A 24,170-nucleotide genomic window follows, 5' to 3' on the forward strand; every position below is an offset into this window, starting at 1 on the left:
CTTCTGTGTGTCTGTGGTCATTGTGTATCGGATGGTCGGGTATATTGATTTGTATAAGCGTATCGATGACGTATTCAATCGACATCGATTAACTGCCTATGAAGTTTACCTTTGAAGTTTGGCTAACCAGTTGTCACGGAAACGATGTTGGTTGAGGGTTTTCAATTAAGTGACGCTAACTGCACCATCAAATCACCTGTCTGAGAATAAAGAAGACGGACAATTTGCGAAGATAAATAGTTTGGAATCTAAGTTTGGTGATTTTGCTTTTATTGTGAAGGCTAGCTTCCCCCCACCCACACACACCTACATCCACACACATTCACACTTTTACCTCCTTTAAAAACCACATGGTGGGTTACTACAGTTCATGTAAACTTTACTTAGTTAAAATAAAATTTTTATGCAGCATACAACACATTAACAAAGACAACAAACACGACTGTTTAGTGTATACAAATCTTAATCACCACAATCTGCATAATTTAAAATTACAAACTGCATCTCAAGGGTCAAATGAGTCGGAACATACAATAAATGGCAATATGTAAACGTTTACAGAAAAGCATTGCATACTGTCGTCAAACAGATGTTCATGAACTTGCTTGTCTGACAGTAAATCCTGAACATTGAGCTATTGTGTGACATCATTAGTTATTCAAAGCTGAACTAATCACTTATTTTGCTTATCAGTTGCTTATCAGTTATCTAGGATTGTCAACACCAGTGGCAATCCTAGACTCTCGGGGGCCCCGGTCAAAAAAGTCCAGGTCCTCCAATAAGATAAAAGGGGCCCCACTTAGGGTTTTCTTGGGGCAGTACTGGTGTACTGCTTATTTCCTTTGTTCAAGAGGGTTTAGAGTTGTTTTTAAAAAATGTATCAATATCGTCCCTTTTATACTTTTTTTTTGGAGGGGCCTCTCCTGGTTGGTAATGACTAACCCTCAGAGACTCTGCAGTTTCCCTCTAAGCTGCACGGCTCTTACCCTATTTTAGGTAAGTTTAGTTTGTTTTTGTACTTTTGGTTATCTAGACCCTGAGCTTCTTTCAGCTAAACACTACATAGGAGTTTAGCAGCTTAACAAAGATCCAGATGTATACAAACAACCAAAATAGTTTGGTTAGGATTAAAGAAAACAAAGGGAGGGGGATCCTGCAAGGGTGCCATCTTTAGAGATATGTGCTCAGCATGTTATAGTGGTTATAATAGGTGACATACACACCTTTTGTTTTGTTTGACTAAGTACAGAATAAACCAAGAGAAACAAACGTTCAACAGCATCAACTTCACATTCTCTATAGGCAACTTTCTGCTCACACCAAACAATGTACAGGCATAAATAAATAAATAAATGCCGCTTTAATGCATTGATGTGAACTTGAATGTAGTAGATGTAATTTGAAACACACTATAACCCTGAGAGTTACAATCTGATTGCATATTCCAATTAGTTCTTTATACGTTCATCTTTATGCAAATATGAAGATGTTCTGCCAGCAGTGCGCACACATTTGGTACATGCAATCCAGAATACATGCAACTGAGCTTTAAACTTAAGTTCACAATCAGGCTGTTTAAGTTAATAACAGAAATGGGGAAAATAATGTACTCAACATTTCAAAAACAGTTAGCAAGTACAGCACAGGTGTTTGCTAAATGAAGGACGACACTGAAAATCCAGCCACAAATCAACGTCAGCAGCTCATATTCTTGTTTGGTCAATTTGGTCAAAAGACTAAAACATTTTTTATTGTTGACTCAACATGGGTGAGTTTCTCTGACTGTTCAAAAATAGAGTTGTCTTCCTTGCCAGGCACCCAGAGCACATTAATCTTTTTCCAGCTGTGTCCCTTTTCGTGACTCAGTGAGCATTTAACAGCAGCTGACTGTTGCTGAACCAGAACAGTCTGTCAAGAACGAACCAGGCTGACGAAGTCACAGACCGACAGGGGATCTGGCCCCGTGCTTGGTTTGAACTGCATCCATAACACAGTGTATGGCCTTTGTCTGGATTTGTTGGTCGATTGCATGGTTCACAAGGTTGCAGCAATGCTGTTTTTTTTAAAGGGAAACCAAACCAAACTTGTAGTCTGTTAGTCAGATTTTGTTCTTTGACAACTTACTCTGTGTTCAACAACATCTTCCACTTTAGACAAAGGGTGTGTCTATACAATGTCACATCTCAGCAGTGATTTAGTGCTAATTTGAGGAGGCAGGACCAAAGAGAACGGCTAAATCAAAATCACCTATAGAAAAGCATTAAGTACGCACATGTATTTTCTTTAAAATTAGATTCTGACATTTTGAAAAATAGGAAAATTTGTAGTAATGTTGAGCACTAGGTGAGAAGATTGGTTCAGCTTTTATAAGTGATGGTAACTATACAGCTAGAGGCAGCAGGCAGCCAGCAGAGCTCTGGTGTAATACGGTGCACAACATTTTGGTGAATTGCAGCCGGCCACAGTTCCTGTACACACAAAAAATAGTTGCAGAATTTTTTGCAGTGTTGGTCTATTGGTTCATCCACCACAGTGATCCATGCTGTATGTCAATAACTATTGGACAGATTAAAATTTATCATCATCAGAGGCAGACTTGTAATAATTTTTGTGATGTTTTAAAGTTTTTAGTGCTACAATGAGGATTACAGTTTTAGATGCTGCTGAAATATCTCAAAAACTTCTTGGTAATCAATACCAAGAAGAATCAGGTTGACATGTTGGGGATCTTAAAACTATCTATCTATCTAGTACGGCTCATCTACTTGTCAAATACTGTACTTTTAATCAGATATCTGCAGAAATATGAATCCTTATAGCTGCTTAATATGTCTGCAATGGCACTGTGAACATTAGTGGAAATGTCGCTGCTGTTGCTGTTCTGTTAACTGTGGTGGGATATGTTAGGAGGGGCTCACACTGTCTTGTCCTGTGTGTTCTGTAGTGGTCTGCACTGTATTTACCCATCAAAACTCCCAGGGGCTCCACTTGATTAGCAAGTCTTGTAGCATTTTTCTTTCTTGTAGTTTGATAATTCCTGAAGGGTTGTGCAGAGTGTGGTGGAGTGTAGCAGACGATAGAAGTGCACAGCATAGCAGGGGGATGGAGGACTGGACGTAGCGGAATGGATTGATTCTGAGTCTAATACTAGTGCTAACTTAGGTGTAGCTTTAACACACACATAGTAGTAAATAGCATAAAGCTATAAACTTAATTTCAATTTAATATATTTTAATATACTGTTAACAATTAGTTTGAGTCTGTAACATGATTTATCCTTACATGGCCCCACAGATCTACATGTGAATGAATGGCAGCAGAATATTTTAGGAGCAGCAGTGAGTTATACCCTTGTTCTCACTCAGTAGTTCTCAGTGTCTTTTGGACAGTCTGTTCACCCAGAGTGGTGGGAGGACCCAGGACACAAGACTTTAGAAGTAGCTGCAGCAGCCTGATTTCTCCTTCTGTGATTCGATGTATTCATGGATCTGGAACTTGGGTTCATTTGGGTGCTGGACAGCTCGGTGCTTCAACTCCCTGGAGAAAAGAAGCAGACAGCACACAGTTTTTAAAACAGTTCGGATGGATTGTTTCAGTATTGGTGTTGTAAGTACTGTTCGGGTATGAAATATGCTTAAACAAGTTTTCAAAAAGTTGCTCATTGGATTGTGTTTAATTACTTAAATATTAAGGATTTAAGGACAAATGCAAATTCTAGGTTTCAGCCACAAGGTGGTGTTAGTGCATGATATATTCATTGATTTAATACTTCATAAGGAAAATGTATCTAATTGTGCCATTTGAGTATAGAGATTATCTTTATTTCACCATAAGCCACTCAATTGATTTATTTCACAGAATCCCCCCAGATGACACCATCTACATTTTTTAGGAAGGTTCAGAGATATTATTAGTCAACATGTGATCTTCTAAACTCTTCTAGACTTCTATGAAGGACACCACAGTCAATAGATGAGTGAGGGCCGTGGTTTGCTGATGATAAAGCAGTGTGTGCTGTGTGTTTTTAACAGTGTCATTGAATGCAGATTGTTAAATACTTGGCCACAGCAGTGAAGGCCAGTTCTACATTCACTCCAGTCTTGGCACTTGTTTCCATGAAGGGAACTGTATACTCCTGAGGCCGTGAAGAGGAGAAACAACAGTGAACAATCTTATGCAATCAAATGTGTAATCTTTTGAACATAGAATATTTTGTGTTTGTGGATAATTTGGGGTTATGATGTAAGATCATACATGTACTGTGCACTGTGCTCGTTAAATACACAACAGCTATAGGTATTGAAATAGCCTACTCACTCTGGCCAGTCTCTCTCCTTCATCTCTCCTGATCGCTCTTTCGCTGCTCATGTCACCCTGGCCGAGACATTCACAACATTAGATATTCAATCAAATGTTGAAGTCTGAATAAATTCAATGTATTTGCATATTGCATATTCCAAGATTTAAAAGCTCCAAAACAAACTGGCACACACTGTAATATCTCCTATTATGAAAAGCCAGTTTTCTGTCAGGTTATCAAAGATCACACTCTCCTTTATCTTTTTAACACATGTTCCTTCCCTCGCTGAGCTTCTGAAACAGTTTTCTCTCACCTTGTTGCCGAGCAACATGATGACTACATCACTTTGAGCATACTCATGGATCTCTGTTAACCATGCCTGGAACAACAAAGAAGGACAGACACAAATAGTCAATACATGGTACAACAAAATAGAGAGTGTGTTCACATCAGGCTAAAATCTTATACACAATTAACAATTGATTGGTCAGTGTCATCTCTCTGTTGCCTAATTCTTGGTAAAGGCCTTTTCCCCATCTAAGAAGCCTACTTTCCTTATCGTTCCAGGCTGTAGACATATCACAGACTTACCGTAATGTTGTCAAATGATGATTTGCTGGTGATGTCATACAGAAGGAGTAAAGCTTTAAAAAGAGAAGCAACGAAAATAAGAAATGAACATAGAATTTGCAATTGTAATTTGTAATATTTGTAATCTCTACATAACAGCATGATTTCTGGATAAAAAGTACAAATGCACAACTCAGTGATTACAGCGTTTCTGCCTCACCGTGTGCATCTCTGTAATATGCATGTGTCACACTTCTGAACCTCTCCTGTCCTGCTGTATCCCAAATCTGAAAGAGACCAGGAGAAACAATCTGTGCATAGTGATGTGGCCTCCATCCACTTGGTTAAATATAGTAATTACCATCGCTCCTACTGTTAAAGCCCATTTAAGGTTTCCTTTACTGACCTGTAGTTTGACCTTAACACCATCCACAGTCACGACTTTATTCTGAGAGAAGAAGAAACAGATAATAAATAAATAAATAAATAAATAAATAAATAAATAAATAAGATATTAATTAATTCATTTCAATTTAATCACTGCAGTCAGTGAATGTATTTGCAGGGGTGTATTCAATCAAGTTCAACATCCATTAAAAGCAAACAGTACTGACCTGTAAAGGAAGCAATGGCTGGCTTCCCACAAATTGAAAAAAGCTATTTGAATGCATTAGATGTCACCATCCACACTGTTTTCAGCTCTTTTTCTGAAGTTCAAACTGCTCCTCAACAGAGACATGACATTCATGCTGTAGCTACTGCAGTTCACCACCTGTATTTGTGTGTATTTTCACTTCACTGTGAGGACGAGGCTCTGCCATCACACATGTGGTAAAAGCTCTCACTTGTTATTAGCCACTGATGCAAATCAAGACACCAGGGACAAAACTATGCACGCACTTGTTCCCACTTACTGCATAAGCTGAGAAGCAAGTGCAATGAGAATGTGTATAGTTCGTGCAAGCTGCAGATGAGGTTTTCTACAGGCATAGAAAAATGTGAGACTACCATCACACCCATGTTTAAGGATGTTTCTATATGCATTTATAATGAACAAGGGCACTTGAACCATATTCCACAACGATTATTTATAAAATAAAACCTGGCGCACATGGCTTCATAAATCTGACTAAAAAGATGGATTTTTCTTTCTGAGTGGTCCAAACTATTTTATGTTTGTGTCAGACTTTTGTGTCCTAAGCGCACACATTTATCTCTGGTAGTTCTGATGTCTCATTAAATCACAGTGACAGAGTACTTCTGTTTCCTAAGTGATGTAAACATTTCAGTTCCCTGACTTGCTCAAAAAATGATGTAAGCTGCTTCTGAAAAGCATTTTTGTTTGACAACCATAAACAAATTCTATTTTGATCTTAATGAGGCAGATATCTGACACATCTCACAAACTGGGCCCAAAGCTGCATGGCTGTATACTAGAAATGTATCGTAAATTAATGGACGAGATACAAACACACAAATTGCACACACACACACACACACACACACACACACACACACACACCGTGAATCCAATGCCCACTGTAGCAGAGAAGGAGCCGGGGATGAACTTGCCCTGATCGAACTGCACCAGCAGAGACGTCTTTCCAACTCCACTGTCTCCAACCAGGATTGTCTGCAACAAAACACACACAATGACATAGTTACCAGCAACAAGAATCAGAGGACTTACATTACAATCTTTATACAGTAATTTTTGATGAGGTTTGAATAGGAAAAAACAAATTTGAAACCTTTGAAATTATCTTGTTTTAAATATTAAAAAACAAACACAAATGGCCTCGTGGAAAAATATACTCTTTTTCTCAGCTTTTCTCTGTGAGATTTGTTCTTGTTAGGATGTAAAAAATCCATCCTCCAACTATATCTTGGAGGTTGTTTTATACTGTATCTTTTTGTTCTTGCCCAACTGATTATAGAATCAGTAAATTCTTGCCTGAAGGATTGTTGTTCGATGTACTGTACAGTGTGAGCAGGGAAGACAGAGGTTCTGACAAAACAGCAAGGCCCATTAAAAAATGTACTGTGAGTTAACACATCATACATAATTAATAAGAATTCACTATGTCTGTCAAGTTTTAGTTTAAGGAATATCCAAAACATTTTCTCAGTGGTGGAGTGGAGTATTAATAGAGTGTCAACTCCTATGGTTGAGCAGCAAGGTTTTTTTGTTTAATGGAAAACAGCACTTTCTTCTGTGGTGAGATTATTGCCCCTGAAACATCAATCAATCTATTATCTGTTACTTCTTATCCTGTTCAGGGTTGTGGGGGGCTGGAGCTTATCCCAGCTGTCACTGGACAAGATGCATGGTATACCCTGGACAGGTCTCCAGGGCCTGGGTCTTTTAGGGCCAACACAGATAGACATACACGAATGGACAACCATTTACAGCTAAGGGCAATTTAAAGTCACCAATTAACCCGAGATGCCCAAAGGGGGCCCACACAAGCACAGGGAGAAAGTGCAAACTCCACACAGTAAAGCTCCTGCGTTGCAAACCCGCAACCTTCTAGCTGTGAGGGGGCAGCACTAACCACTCCACCACCATGGGGCCTGTCCCTAAAACATGAAGCAACATATTCAAGGCAGATTTAAACTGAGATATTAACCAGGTTCAGTGACTCCTTCAGCTGTAATTTGGTTGTTTTTTCTTTTTACCTTGTTGAAACATTTTGTCTAAAGCCTTTAGACATTAGATTTCTTAGTTTGGTGCCCACTTCTAGAAATGTAGTGCAGTGTAAGTCCTTCTAGGATTTTCTGGACCTTTTTGGTGATTGTTGCAGCCCATAGTTATAACTCATTAAAGAGCCTTATTCCTAACCTTTCAAACCCAAACTGGAAAACTCAAAAACCACTATTATTTGTTATCGTGTACCATCCTCCAGTCCCTTATTCAGAGTTTTTGATTGAATTTTCTGATTTTCTAGCTGATTTAGTGCTTAGTACAGATAAAGTCATTATAGTGGGTGACTTTAACATTCATGTAGATGCTGACAGTAACTGCCTGAGCACTGCGTTTAATTCATTATTAGATTCAATTGGTTTTTCTCAAAATGTAAATAAACCCACTCACTGTTTTAGTCACATGTTAGACCTTGTCCTTACATATGGAATTGAAGCGGATAATTTAACCATATTTCCTCATGACTCTCTTCTGTCTGACCATTTTTTATTAACATTTGAATTTACAATAACGGACTATATAGCAGTTAGGGAAAAATTCCACTATAGCAGATGCTTAAGTGAAAAAGCTGTCAACAAATTTAAAGAAATTATTCTTTCATCATTTGCTTCACCATTTGTCAATACAATTAAAAGTAGTCTCCTTAATGTTACTCCTGCACAAATAGATTATCTTGTTGACAATTCTGCAGCCTCACTACGTACAAAACTCGATAGTGTTGCCCCTCTAAAAAAGAAGGAAGTAAACCAGCAGAGGCGATCTCCATGGTATAGTTCACAAACACGCAACTTAAAACAGGCAACACGAAAGTTAGAAAGGAAGTGGCGTTCCAGAAAGTTAGAAGAATCTCATTTAGCCTGGAAAAATAGTTTAAAAATGTATAAAAAAGCTCTCAGTGATGCCAGAACAACATATTATTCATCATTAATAGAAGAAAACAAGAACAACCCCCGGTTTCTGTTCAGCACTGTAGCCAGGCTGACTAAGAGCCATAGTTCTGTTGAGCCTAGTTTTCCCTTAACTCTGAGCAGCAATGACTTCATGAGCTTCTTTATGAATATAATTGTAGCTATTAGAGAAAGAATTCACCAGATCCTCCCCCCAAATATTACAGATAGATCTTCATGTACAGCAGTGCTAGAATCATCGATAAGGCCCCAATCCCTGTTAGACTGCTTTTTACCCATAGATCTCTCTGAGCTAACTTCAATTATTACCTCATCTAAACCAACAACCTGTCTGCTAGACCCTATTCCAACTAAGCTGCTCAAGGAAGCTTTACCCTTAATAGATACGTTCATATTAGATATCATAAATCTATTTTTAGAAGCAGACTATGTACCACAGGCCTATAAGGTAGCTGTAATTAAACCATTACTTAAAAAACCCTGTCTTGACCCAGGTGTTTTAGCCAATTACAGACCAATATCTAATCTCCCCTTTATTTCTAAAATAATTGAAAAAGTAGTTGCAAAACAATTATGTGATCACCTTCATAGGAATAATTTGTATGAAGACTTTCAGTCAGGATTTAGAGTTCATCATAGTACAGAAACAGCACTGGTAAAAGTCACCAACAATCTCATGGCCTCAGATAATGGACTCATCTCTATACTTGTTCTGTTAGATCTTAGTGCTGCATTTGATACCATTGATCACAACATTTTATTACAGAGACTGGAACATGAAATTGGGATTAAAGGAACTGCACTAGGTTGGTTTAAATCTTATTTATCTGATAGATTTCAATTTGTTCATGTTAATGATGAATCCTCCATGCACACAAAGGTTAGCTATGGAGTTCCACAAGGCTCTGTTTTATGATCAATACTTTATATATGTCTCCTTTAGGCAACATTATTAGAAAACACTCCATAAATTTCCACTGCTATGCTGATGATACCCAGCTATATTTATCTATGGAACCAGATGAAAATAATCAGTTAATAAAGCTTCAAGCCTACAAGACATAAAGGCCTGGATGTCACACAATGTTTCCCTTTCTAAACTCAGACAAAACTGAAGTCATAGTATTTGGGCCCAAAAATCTCAGAGATATGATGTCCAACCATATTGTTACTCTAGATGGCATAAGTCTGGCCTCCAGTACTACTGCAAGGAACCTTGGAGTTATTTTTGACCAGGATTTGTCCTTTAACTCACATATAAAACAAATCTCTAGAACAGCCTTCTTCCACCTACGGAACATTGCCAAAATTAGGAGCATCCTGTCTCAAAGTGATGCCGAAAAACTGGTCCATGCATTTGTTACTTCTAGGTTGGACTACTGTAATTCCTTACTTTCAGGATGCCCCAGTAACTCCCTAAAGAGCCTGCAATTAATCCAAAATGCTGCAGCAAGACTGCTGACTGGAACTAGCAAGAGAGATCATATTTCACCTTCACTAGCTTCTCTCCATTGGCTTCCCATTAAATTTAGAATAGAATTTAAAACCCTGCTTCTTACATATAAAGCTCTGAATGGTCAGGCTCCATCATATATAGAAGACCTCATAGCACCATATAATCCCAGTAGACCACTTCGCTCTCAGAATGCAGGCCTACTTGTGGTTCCCAGAATTTCCAAAGGTAGAATGGAAAGTAGAGCCTTTAGCTATCAAGCTCCTCTCCTGTGGAACCAGCTCCCAGTTTAGATTCGGGAAGCAGACACCATCTCTACTTTTAAGTCTAGGCTCAAAACCTTCCTCTTTAATAAAGCTTATAGTTAGTTATAGTTATGCTGCAATAGGCTTAGACTGCTGGGGGACTGTTAAAGTGCCCTGAGATGACTTTGTTGTAAATTGACGCTATATAAATAAAGTTGAATCGAATTGAATTTAATTAAAATGTCCCACTTTGGGGCAGCCTGTCTAAAAAAGTGTGATGCACGTTACAATGTCTTTTGAACTTTTTAAAAATTGTAAACCCACACATGGGAATGAAACATTTTGAATTCCTGGAGGGACTGACATATAGACAGTTTGTCTAACTAAGGACTGATCAATGTCCAAACTCTGTGAGATTGTCTGGAAGTTGATTCATGTCAACAGGACTTCCTTCTTAGTTTGACTTGCTTCACTACTTATCCTAATAGCTTCTAATAAGAGAGTTATATCCTGCAGAGTGGTCACTTTTGACCTGAACAGGCTTGTTAGACAGACAACCAGAAAGACCACTCCTAGGGGCCCCCTGAGGGGTTACCTGGTGGTTGTAAAAGATTCGCCACATATTACCAGATAGATTTAAATATATAAATGGCGATTCTAAAGTGTTTTCAAAAACCTTTTTTGACTTACTGCTGAATGTTGTGGTCACAGCATTCAAAAGTGTTTTCTGGTTGAGTCCTCACAGGCATTGTATAATTTGGAGTTGTGAGTCAGCATTTGCGTCACAGTGGACATTTCTACTTCCAAGTAGTGCAAATAATATTGTCTTTTAACAGAGCTTGGCAAGTACTGAAGTGTGACTCACAAGCTGGAGGAGATAACCTTCAAGACAATGAAATGAATGAAAAGCCACACTCAGAAGCATCAGCAGTGCCATCAATCAATCCTTCACCTCCTACAGGCTGGTCTTTCATTTATTGCCCACTTAGAAAAGTCACACTGAGGTATACACCACCTCCACAATGAATGTCTCCAACTGTGACCAACACAGTGAGTGAGACACAGCCAAGCTGTTCTTTCTCTTCTTAAATACAGGATTTGGGAGTTGGGCAGATGAGCGTCTGCTGTGTTGTGAAGGGAGATTTATGTTTCAAAGTCATGCTGCTGATATTAATATGTCATTTGAACAAGATGCCTTATGAGTTATGAGTCACCAACAGGCCTTAAAGGTTTAGTCTGAAAGTTTTGGACATAACAAGTGAGGTGGTTTTAAGATCAGAGTAAAGTCCAGCTGGAATTCTGCTCCTGTGGAGAGACACGTATGTAGAAAACTGTTAAGAACAGTGTTACATTCACCTCCTAAATATCGATGTCACATTGTGAAGCCCTGATTGGTTGGTTACATAATCTTCATCTAGCAGGACATAGGAACCCAAAACATCCTTTAAGAATAATATATCAAATATCTTTTGTTTCTTATCCGTTTCCTGTTTACTGGGAATCACTGAGAGTGTGTAACATAATGCTTATGTTTGTGAGAAAAGGATCGTACATGCATATGTTGATGTGAAAACGAGCCCACTGGAAATTCTAGTCAATTAGGTGAAAGCACCACGGGCATTTGGAAATGAGACGTGGATAATGTACAGTATATTGTACATTATACTGTTATTGTAGTGTGGATGAGGAATAAAGAAGAGAGAGAATTAGATTGTATCATCTCAGGGACCAATAAACATATTGTTAAGTGCTAGTGAAATTCCCCTTCTTCCTGTTTGCTGTTCTAAGAAAGGAGCTAATAAAAAAGTAATAAACATGACATGTGGAATCCCTTAACAGTATGTCAGAGCGACAAATCTGGAATGGAATTCTTATTCACCCGATACTATCATATAATGATAGTTATATGTATTGTGATGCAAAGCTTTTTTGGAAAATGACGAAACTCATAAACAGATGGAAATTAGTCACACTCAAAATTTTGAAATAAATAACCTCCATCAATCATCATCCATCCACACTGTTGTTGTAAAGGGTTACAGTTGGGCTCGACCCAATCCCTGTTGTTATTAGTCAAAATGACACCACACCTTGGAAATGTCGCCAGTCTATAATAATCCAACAACCATCAGTAATTCAATTCAACTTTATTTATATAGCGCCAATTCACAACAAAGTCATCTCAGGGCACTTTACAGAATAAAGTCAAGATTATAAAGATGTATAGAGAGAACCCAACAATTCCCCCTGGAACAAGCCATAGGCAACAGTGGAGAGGAAAAACTCCCTTTAATGGAAGAAACCTCCAGCAGAACCAGGCTCAGGGTGGACGACCATCTGCCTCGACCAGTAATAAATTATATAATATGGAGATTCCACCTAAAATATTAGGAATCAGGTATTACTAAACAAATATGACAATTTACTATTCATCGATAATTATTGAATAAATCAAACTTATCGGTTTATCCTGTGAGTTCAGTGTCGCCACAGTGGATCATTGTCTGCATGTTGATTTGGCACAGTTTTTACGCCGGATGCCCTTCCTGACGTAAGCCTCCCCAAGCACAGCTGGGGATGGGAATGGGCTGTTAGGGGTTCAGTGTCCTGCCCAGAGACACTTCGACATATAGCCGGGATAAATTAAAGATAAAACTAAATAAAAATTATAATCAATGAAAAATGATAACACAATAACATAAATTATTTAGATAAAAATATAGATAAAAGTAATAAAAAAACTATTTTAAATAAAATATAAAAATGCCAAGAAAAATGGTCTTCACTTATACAGCGCTTTTCTAGCTACTGGTACTCAAAGCGCTTTACACTGCCTCTCATTCACCCATTCACACACTGCAGCTGGCTAACACACACCAGAAGCAACTAAGTTGTGGTTCAGTATCTTGCTCAAGGACACTTTGACATGTGACTGGAGGAGCCAGGGATTGAACCAACAACTGTGGCATTGGTGGCGACCGCTCTACCATCTGTGCCACAGTTGCCAGAGAGAACAAGCTTAGAAAAATCTGGTGTAACACAAACTTACTGGATATAGCTGGTGATAAAGGATCAACTGCATCATCAGGTTGTCAACAAATCCCCAATTTTCTAGAAGATATTACTATTTGGCAACAGCTATTTTAGAGTTTGTCAAGACGCGGTTAGGCTGGATGGATGAGTCAACAAAGCACAGGGCTCTCCAACAGAAGACCATGGGGGTGGATTTACCAGAAACAAGGAAACAGTCCAAACCAAGCCTACACTAACCAGTAGAAGGCATTAAGGCCATGCACAAAGATCTTTTTCAGTTTTCATGAGCAAAAGTGTCAGCACATACTGGGCACAGTGAGGCATTGCAAGTGGAATGTGGAAGACGGATGGAATACATTATTATTTGGAAGAGTGCATTATGAGCAAGTGAAGTGGGGGCAGTAATGGCCAATCCCATCAGCTCCTCTCATCCCCTTTAACTAAGGGAGAGAGTCTGAAGTCTGTAAAAGAAAGTTCTCTGGGAAATTTGAAAATGAACAAAAGTACACAAAACTACATTTCCATGAATATGCTGGCAAAGAAAGAATTAACAGGCAGCTGATGTGAGTTGATGCAGCAGGCTGGATATAATGTACAATTGGTAAAGTCACGTGAAACATTATTCAAAGTTATCTTCTCCTTTACATTATTTAGATTCTCAAATGCACATTGTCGATGGAAAAACAAGACTATCTTTATCACTGAAATGATGGATGTATTCCTGCCTCTGCATGCACTTCCACCATGCTTTAATACTTGTTTTATGATTCAATACTTCATATTGTTGCATCTCCTGAAAGTATCCTGTGTGCTAGGTTTGTCCCTGTGAGCTTACATTTAATAACAGGTCAGATAACAGGTCAAGTTGGGCCGAGATTGATTTAGAGATAATTAGATTGGTTCATATCGAGCTTCGCTGGTCTGCAAACTGCACCTATACATTTCTTCTCTGAGATTTCTTGGCTTGTTGTAAGAAACAGTTACAACAGCTAATTACTGTACCTTGATACAGAGCAATCCTGTGACTGTTTGCAGAGAGGTTCATATTGAAGTCAACATGCTGTGCCACAATTATGCCCTGACTCTCAAACAAATTAGAGGCTGCTGTGTGATAAATGCATGTCTTCAACTTCGGAGAAAGGATGCAACATAGTACAAGTCAATTTGAGTCACACAGAACAGCGGTAATGACAGTTCTTTTGTACTTGGAGTCACGTGATAAAGAAACTATGATATTGTTCGCAATTGTTAACAATTTTCATGCAGAAATGTATTAGGAGTTTATTAAACAACACAGCAAATGCAAGTTTTTTTTTATTCAGGAGATGTCTGTGCACGTCAGTGACATGTGATGGCACAATAATTGCATTACTTCTGCATTTGCGATAATAGGGGATCTGAGAAGGTCGTATTGCAAATGCTAATTGCGTCTAAAATCAGCATCAAAATTACACTGCACCACTAATAAGCATAAGCCATAACTCTTCTCTCACGCTAACACAATAAAATCAGGAAATTGCAAAAGCAGGTGAAACCATGAAGTGTATAGACTATCGCTGAGAATAAATTGCAAAACACCTGTGTTTTAGCAAATCGCTGTCTTTGTGGCTGTAGGAAAACAGAGCCTGATGAGTTTGAGTCATGTTACCTATAATAATATAGCTACTGCTAATGTGACACTAAAGAAGCGATTATTTAGGCAAACCACAACTTTTTATGACAATTCCTAACTATCTTTCTTCATGCCTAAACCTAAGATGTTGTTCTGCCTAACTCCCATTTCGATGTTTGCAGACTGATCCAGTGTTTGTGACTATTTAGGGCAAAACATTGTGTCAAACCAGCGGCCATTTCGGTGCCGCTGTAACACAGGGCAGCCACTAATTTGCTGCAATTGCAACACACATCTGCCTCCCTACTTGCACTGGAGCAACAAACACAAACAGTCCTGATGGTCATAAGAGGGTATGAACAAACTATCTTATTAGGCGTTAAGGTTGGAGAACTTGGACTTGGCATATGTGTCTGCACAAACATTGAAACTGCATGTACACCAAAAAATAATTACTTTTATAAATATGTGTGCATGCACATACAGCATAAATGCAAAAATAACCACTTATCCTCTTTATGGTCGTGCAGGAGCTAGAGTGTATGCCAGCAGTAACTTAGACGGCTGCAGCAGCTGTTAATGCAGCTAATAGGACAATCATAGATATGGAGAACTCGAAAGCTTTGCTGCACACCATCAGAGTATAGACTAAGTGACAGGGGCATGAGGACACTGAAGCTCTATATGAAGCTCTATATTTATACAAACGGAATATTGAATTCCAAACTGTAGCAATTGGAACCACATATTATAACCATTCGGGGCTGAGCCCAACCCTCAAATAACAGCACCTGGAAAAGCATGGAGGGACTGAGTGTCACTGTTTTACAGACTGTGAAGCCCCTAGAAGCAAAGTTTGTGATTTTGAGCTGATTAATACAAATGTATTTGAAAGGACTTGGGCTGCAGGTTTATGTGAGTCAGACAAGCAAAACAAAATTTGGTTAATGAATCTCATAAATTTGTAAAAAGACAATGAGTCCCCATCTTACTAATACATAACTTTGATGCTCATTTTTCATTACCTGACATAATCTAAGTTAGCTTAACTTAATGTCAGGACAGTAACACTGTAAAATAAGTTTAACTTATGTCATAAATCAAATTCATCATGTTCATAATAGCAAAACAATCTAAAGTAACATCATACTAATAAATAATATTCACTTATTTTTATTTTTTTCATTAGAGTCAGAAAGACTGAAATTTGACACAAAGTTTTTGAGAATGATTTGAGAAAACATTAGGGGCTGAATCCCCAGAAGCTGCCCCCCACAGACACTTCGATAATGGATAATCATCTTCACAGTTGATGGTGAAACAGGTGGTGGAGAGGTTTCATGCACTTTAGGGGACAGGAGAGGGCAGAGTGTGTGTGTGTAGCACCACAGCTAACTAATAAAGTTTATTCATTTAAGAAATTACTAAACTTTGACTTTCTGACTTTCCTGACTTAGCCAGCCACATTCTGGTACCATCCTCTCCACTGCAGCCCTCAGGTCCCTCAGGCAGCACTGCATTAAAAACCGACATAATTCTGGAGTGGGAAAACTAGATGGGCTCAGGAACACTGCTAAAAAACAAAGTAAAACACAGTTTATCTCTGCATCCACAATTGAAAGGTAAAACTTGACCATCCAAAGAATCAACCATATATAAACAAGATCCAGAAACACCACATCCTTTCCTGAACCTCATTTAAAATGGACTGTGATCTGAGGAATCAAAATTCGAAAATTCTTTTGTGAAACCGTGGACGCTGTGTCCTTCATGCTAAGGAGGAGAGGAACCATCTGACTGACAGTCTGGGAAAAAGTGGTATCGGGACATTCCTACATTAATATTTTCTTTTAATTGTAATTAACACTATGATGAAAATGGGAAATTGCTTCAATTTGATGTAATTATCCAACTGTTACATTCACTTTATAAAACAACTGAATGTGAGATAGTATCAGAGTGTTGCTGACATATATTTAAAAAGTATGACACCGGGATATAAAGGGCAAATATTTAAAAACTCAAGCCTTAAACGATGCAGCTCTCTCACACAGAACTGGAAGCTATTCCTGTAATACACCTTCATAATAAAAAATGAAAGTTCCCTGGAGCCCAAGATAAGTTTCTCTTTTCTCTTTGTTCGTAGCACAGGTCAAAAGACACAACGGACCTGTTATTCACTTTTGCACATTTGACACGGCTGAAATGCAGAGAGAATACGTTAATATAATATATGTAAATTCCACTTCTGCTCTTAAATTTAAATGTCTTTGTAACTTTGTTAATACTATTGTGTGTTGTTGTTTTTTGTCCATCTCTTGACTACAGTCCACCTGTTGGTTTTCAATTTCAACACTATTTTGCAAAAATGTCAAATTTTGCCATTATTTCTCATTTTATGTAGACTGACTACAAAATGTCAGTCTGGACCTGAATGTTTGCTGAAGTGACCATATATTAAAATGTTTACAGTCTATGTGAAACATTAGTCCATACTGTGCTGCTTGTCTTCTACAGACCATTCTTCTTTTTCCATCTGGGTGCACATCTTAAACATGTTTAATGGGGGGGGGGGGGGAACCAGACACCAAACGATGGTGCATGCTCCACTGCATATTAGTTAAAAAAGTGAATACAGTTTACACACTTGAATTTAAACCAAAGCTTTGAGGGAAAAGAAACTCCAGTAAAATTGGAGGCATACACACCGTTTTTTTCCTTCAGTTTTTTCTTTCAGAATTCTGAAAAAAATTGAACTCTAATAAAGTCTTTATATTGACCATTGTCATTTTCCATAGTTCTCCCTTTTCTTGAGGTACCACATTTATTTATAACTCTGAGCCAAGTGCCTACTACCTTTGGGCATAAGGGCACTAGAGGCAGCCAATCACATTTTTTGAGAGGGTTGTAACACCCCTAGCCCTCCCTCTTGCCCCACACCTGTAATTTTACCCAAATGCTCATTTAAAAACAGATAGTAATGAATACGGGATTGAGGAATTCACTACCCAACAAGATTTAATTCGACAGTGCCCCCTTTCTAAAGCCGTATTCCCCTCTGAAGCAGCAACTACGAGGCAGCTCATTAGAGAAGAGCAGCAACAGGGGGAACCGTGTGTCTTATCTGACTAACAGGTCTGGATGCTGACCAACTAGAAAGCTGCATCCACATGAAGATCAGCACCACGGAGAGGGCAAAGACAGGAGGACGTTGGGCTTCAGGGACAAGCCATCAACATTAAAATAAGATTTCACAGTGATGTGTATGGAGCTGAGCAGCTGGCTCAGTTTACAAAGCTCAAATTAACCGTATCTATACCGCACAAATGTTGCATCAACCATATCTTCATACCTTATGCACTAATTCCTCATCATATGACGGGGCTGGGGGAGTCTTTGCTTGGTTGTCGGTGGTTTCCCTGGATACGTAACCGCTATCGGGTTGAATCTCCGGATAAGCCGTGGTGTAGTACGCCGAGATCGGCTCCATCGACTCCATCCGCTCCATGCTGTCGCCCTCCACTGCGCGCGTTTACCACGGAGGAGCCGGTGAGGAGAATAAAAAGTGACAAACTCAACCACACGACTCCGTCTCTCTGCGTCTTTCTGTCCGCGCATCCACTCCTCCCACGCAAACATTGTCCTCTGAGCGCTTCACGCTCCTCAACAGGCTCCTCCTTGTGCCGTGAATCACAGTCTCCGATACATGTGCCTACATCACTTCAGTGATCACTCATCCACAACGCGTCACACGCCACGATGATGGAGGAAGACGAGCAGAGGATGTGAAGTTTGCAGAGAGACAGCTTGTGTGGAGGGAGACATGGGGGGAGATGTTAAGAAAAATGAGGAGAAAAGTTGAGGCTGCATTCATGGACTGACCTCTGAGTGTGTACGTCAGACCGTCTTCAATGATTTTTAACTTGCTTAACTTGCTCCTAAAGTACTTGTTTGAGACGTATATATGAATTGGATTAAATATCAGTCTATTTTATCTACAATAAATAGTTCCCTGCTTTTAGTTTTAAAAAAGAATCATCAGGAGGGGTTTTTAAGTTCAGAAGATTTCATCTGGAGGAGCAGGTTGACGAACTCTCTACTGTAATCATCCATCTGAACTGAAAAATTCCCCCTGATGATGTCATTTGGGAGATTTTTTTTAGCTACATCCAAAAAAATGTTAAGGAAGAGGAAAGTTACGATAATATAAAACTTCATGACTTTTATATACATGTGCTTCCCAAACTAGAACCATTGGAAGCAAGTTGTAAATGAGCTAAATCACCCTGTAAGTCAAGTCAAGTCAAAGGTGTAAAACTCTCCATGATTGACTATATGAAAATTGTAAACTGTTGCTTTTTAAGCTGTGATAACTTTTTTACATAGCCATTTAATGAATATGCATTTATGACACCTCTTTTCTCAAACAAGAAGCTGAATAATTTCTCACTACAGTTCTCATTTCTCAGGTTAGTGAGGACTTTAGACATTTGAAATTTCACCACCACAGTGGGACGTGTTAATTCTGAAACCTGCAGATCAAAGCCAGCTGACTGTTTTCAGCGATTTGTGTTACAGTATCTCCTCTGTGGAATTGAACCAGACAGACTAAACCGTGAGAACCTGCAGTTATCTACTGTGACACCAGGGACAACATTTAAAAAAAAAATTCACAGGAGGCTCCTTTATAAAAAGCTACTAATCTGCCAAATTACGAGGCAGATATTTTTACCTAAATACAGTAACGAAAAAAGTAAATTACTGTAAATAAAATCAGACAAAATATTTGTGGCCGTGACCATATTGTGCTTGTTACTATTGGTGTGGTTTCTAAAAAGCCTAATTGATCCATTTCCATTGTGCCTGCATTAACTTCATGTAGAGTTTGCACACACCTCAGCTTAGAAGCGCTTGTTTTTTTCTTCCTTAATGACGACAGTTTGAGTTTAGTTATTTGTGCTGCCAGCTAAACCATTCTCCTGACTCACGGTTAATATTTACCTACTGGTTAATCCTGGAGGCTCACATGTTTTTATAGTCTTCAGGTGCTCTAAACATGTTGAGATGAATTCTAAACATTCAGCACTTTTCTTCTAGCTAGAGCACAGAGCACTGCTTTTGTTTCAAGCTGCTGACGAATGTGACTGAATACAGAAAGAACGATTGATGCTTTTTTTTCCCACCTCAGTCTTTGAGAGTGATTCGTGCGATGGCGCCCGAGCTACTGACGGTCATTGTGGCTTCAGGTGGGTACAGCACTTTGTGTTTGTGCTTCACTGGCACAATCAGACATAAAACTAGTGTAAAGTGAAGCAAAGTTTATTGATTTCATGCTTGTTAGATTTTTCCTCTTGGTTTACGGATTGTATGCAGATTTCAGTTTTAACAACAGCAGCAACTGTGGTGAAGATTCCACCAAAGAACATAAAAAACAGCAATAAAAACATAAATGTTTTGAACATAATTCACGTTCAGCAGATGTACAAAACCTTAGTGTGGGGTTAGTTCTTAATGATTTCTAATGCTTTTTAAGAGCTACTTTAATAATAAGCATAGAAGGCTTTAGATCTCATACAACACAAAACAAAATCAGTTTTGTTTTCATCTGGCCATTAACATTAGAACCACCTCTTCTTATAATGCGACTCCACTATCCACTATGACTTCAATAATAAACACATAGTAGAATTATCACCTTTCTAAAAGTTTACACTTAAAAACTGAGAAATATAACATTGTAAAAGTAGAATTCATGACAGAACTGCTGTATTGGATTGTATTAAATTGCACAGGTTGTCATAATGTTATGATGGGTGTACAGTGGTTACTGTCCTTACTTTCCTTAAGTAGATTTTATTAGAAATACTGTGACTTTTACTCCACTACATCTAAGAGCAATTATGTGTGGTTTTTACTCCGATACATTTCTAATCAAAGTTGCGTTATGCGTTACATTGACGTTATTTTACAGATTTCATAATTAACCACTGTCCATTTTGTTTTTATTAAGTCAAAAGCGACGCTTTTATTAAGAAAGAACACACAGCAAAAGTGAAAACCCCCGGACTGATGGTCTATTTCTAGACATAAAGTTACTGAATCCATTGTAAAATGTGTCTTCCAATGGGATCATTGAATGTGGTTTCAAAGTTGATCAAACTACATAACGATGAGAGCTCCAAACGTTTTCTTAACTGAACTTGGCGTTGCCTCCCTCTCCATCTTGGTGCCATGTGCGCAGAAATGGGCAGATGAAAATCTGTGCTATGTGAATTCTTGGTGTTCCTGTACTGAGAACTGGGACAGAGCTGGTCCCTTCTGATTCATTTAATGGATTAAACCGAAGTGATTTTTTTTTTCTTCTCCTTCTGAAGGAAGCAGCTACATGCACTAGTGTGCAGTGGGGTTATTTGCAATCAGGCCTTAGTTCTGTGCATCCTGTGCTTATTTCCATCTCTCTTGGCATTTAATCAGTGATGTTTTATTCTTTAAATCACAGAGCTGTTAGTTAGGCTGTTACTGTCACTGTGTGATGTTACAACAAGAGTCATTTAGAAATAAAACTGAAAAAAGCTAAAGCATAGCTAAAACAGCTTCAACCAAACATTTATGTCTATTACCAATAATTTGTTAATGCTCACACTAAAAAGTAAAAAAACATAAAGCAGCACTGGTATAAAAGAAACATGGATTAAAAAATAGTCAAGTACTTTTACTTTTAGTACTTTAAGTACAATATAAATTACGTACTTACGTCTTTTACTTCAAATTTTAGTTAGTACTTATACTTTTACTAGAGTAAATTTTTGTTTGTGTATTTGTACGTTTACTTAAGTACAGTTTTTGAGTACTTCATCCACCAAATTCAATTCAGTTCAATTCAATTCAAATTTATTTGCATAGCGCCAATTCACAACAAAGTCATCTCAAGGCACTTTACAGAATAAAGTCAAGACTATAAAGATTTATAAAGAGAACCCAACAATTCCCCCTTGAGCAAGTCTTAGGCAACAGTGGAGAGGAAAAACTCCTTTTAACGGAAGAAACCTCCAGCAGAACCAGGCTCAGGGTGGACAGCCATCTTACTTGATCGTTTGGGGTGAGTGGAAAGTGAAGAAAGAAAAGAACAGAGCAACAAAAAGCAACAACAAAACATCGTGCAGGGTGGTAGGACCAGTAGCTTCACGTTGGAAGACACACAGCTTCAAAGCAGGTGACGCCTGCAGAAACGGACAGAGAGAGGGGGACAGAGAAGGACAAAGACAACTACAGGAGAAAGAAGACACAAAGTTCATGTCATACAGTGGTGACAAAAAAAAAACGTGGGGTAAGAGGAGAGAGGGACAAGAGGAGGAATGGAGCTAAGTGCATTGGGGGGGTGGGTCCCCCAGTAGTCTAAGCCTATAGCAGAATGTCTATAACTAACTATAAGCTCTATCAAGGAAGGTTTTAAGCTTAGACTTAAAACAACACTGTATATGACTAATATAACCTGTGACTCAATTGATTTAATTTTCACTAGTCCTTTTTAAAAATCAGAATGTAAAAAAGTGAAGAGGGTTTTTGTCTTTAGTGAACAAAGTAGTATTACAGTAAAATCTCAGTTTTGTAATTTCAGTCAAAAGTTTACTGCAAAGTGGTATTGGCATCATATGTTTTTCAAATTCAATTCAATTCAATTCAACTTTATTCATATAGCACCAATTCACAACAAAGTCATCTCAGGGCACTTTACAGAATAAAGTCAAGATTATAAAGATGTATAAAGAGAACCCAACAATTCCTCCTGGAGCAAGTCTTAGGCAACAGTGGAGAGGAAAAACTCCTTTTAACGGAAGAAACCTCCAGCAGAACCAGGCTCAGGGTGGATGGCCATCTGCCTCGACCGGTTGGGGTGAGTGGAAAGTGAAGAGAGAAAAGAACAGAGCAACAAAAGCAACAACAAAACATCGGGCAGATTGGTAGGACTAGGCATAACTATAACTAACTATAAGCTTTATTAAAGAGGAAGGTTTTAAGCCGAGACTTAAAAGTAGAGAGGGTGTCTGCTTCCCGAATCTGAACTGGGAGCTGGTTCCACAGGAGAGGAGCTTGATAGCTAAAGGCTCTACCTCCCATTCTACCTTTGGAAATTCTGAGAACCACAAGTAGGCCTGCATTCTGAGAGTGAAGTGGTCTACTGGGATGATATGGTGCTATGAGGTCTTCTATATATGATGGAGCCTGACTGTTTAAAGCTTTATATGCAAGAAGCAGGGTTTTAAATTCTATTCTAGATTTAATGGGAAGCCAATGATAGAAGCTAGTGAAGGTGAAATATGATCTCTCTTGCTAGTTCCAGTCAGCACTCTTGCTGCAGCATTTTGGATTAATTGCAGGCTCTTTAGGGAGTTAATGTGCATTCTTAAAGTAGGGAATTACAGTAGTCCAACCTAGAAGTAACAAATGCATGGACCAGTTTTTCATCATCACTTTGAGACAGGATGCTCCTAATTTTGGCAATGTTCCATAGGTGGAAGAAGGCTGTTCTAGAGATTTGTTTTATATGTGAGGTAAAGGACAAATCCTGGTCATAAATAACTCCAAGGTTCCTTGCAGTAGTACTGGAGGCCAGACTTATGCCATCTAGAGTAACAATATGGTTGGACATAATATCTCTGAGATTTTTGGGCCCAAATACTATGACTTCAGTTTTATCTGAGTTTAGAAGTATAAAATTATAGGACTTCCAGGCCTTTGTGTCTTGTAGACTTGAATATTTATAACTGATTATTTTCATCTGTTTCCATAGATAAATATAGCTGGGTATCATCAGCATAGCAGTGGAAATTTATGGAGTGTTTTCTAATAATGTTGCCTAAAGGAGACATATATAAAGTAAAAAGTATTGGTCCTAACACAGAGCCTTGTGGAACTCCATAGCTAACCTTTGTGTGCATGGAGGATTCATCATTAACATGAACAAATCTATCAGATAGATAAGATTTAAACCAACCTAGTGCAGTTCCTTTAATTTCATGTTCCACTCTCTATATTAAAATTTTGTGATCAATGGTATCAAATGTAGCACTAAGCTCTAACAGAACAAGTATAGAGACTAGTCCAACATTTGAGGCCATGAGAAGATCGTTGGTGACTTTTACCAGTGCTGTTTCTGTACTATGATGAACTCTAAATCCTGACTGAAAGTCTTTATACAAATGATTCCTATAAAGGAATAAATCCCAAGTGATCCCAATAAATTCCCAAATCACACAATGAAACAGTTAAAGGCAACAGTGTACCTTATCAGGTTACTAAATATGAGAGCCCAGTGTTGTGAAGGTGATATCTCAGAGACACCTT

At 38.4% G+C, this 24,170-nt stretch overlaps 1 protein-coding gene across 1 annotated transcript; it reads right to left on the bottom strand.

Annotated features, from left to right (window-relative positions):
• Positions 1 to 362: 362 nt before the first annotated feature.
• Positions 363 to 18,535, bottom strand: LOC137106044 (ras-related protein Rab-37-like). Its single transcript, XM_067489049.1, has 9 exons — positions 18,178 to 18,535; positions 6,393 to 6,503; positions 5,277 to 5,318; positions 5,091 to 5,157; positions 4,892 to 4,944; positions 4,614 to 4,679; positions 4,318 to 4,374; positions 4,059 to 4,135; positions 363 to 3,537 (listed from the first exon to the last, which is right to left on the bottom strand). Exons 1-9 carry the CDS (start codon positions 18,331 to 18,333, stop codon positions 3,432 to 3,434), a joined length of 735 nt encoding a protein of 244 aa, XP_067345150.1. The 5' UTR covers positions 18,334 to 18,535; the 3' UTR covers positions 363 to 3,431.
• Positions 18,536 to 24,170: the final 5,635 nt, after the last annotated feature.

Source organism: Channa argus, chromosome 20 (assembly GCF_033026475.1).
Source record: "Channa argus isolate prfri chromosome 20, Channa argus male v1.0, whole genome shotgun sequence".
In the NCBI taxonomy this organism is placed as follows: Eukaryota; Metazoa; Chordata; class Actinopteri; order Anabantiformes; family Channidae; genus Channa; species Channa argus.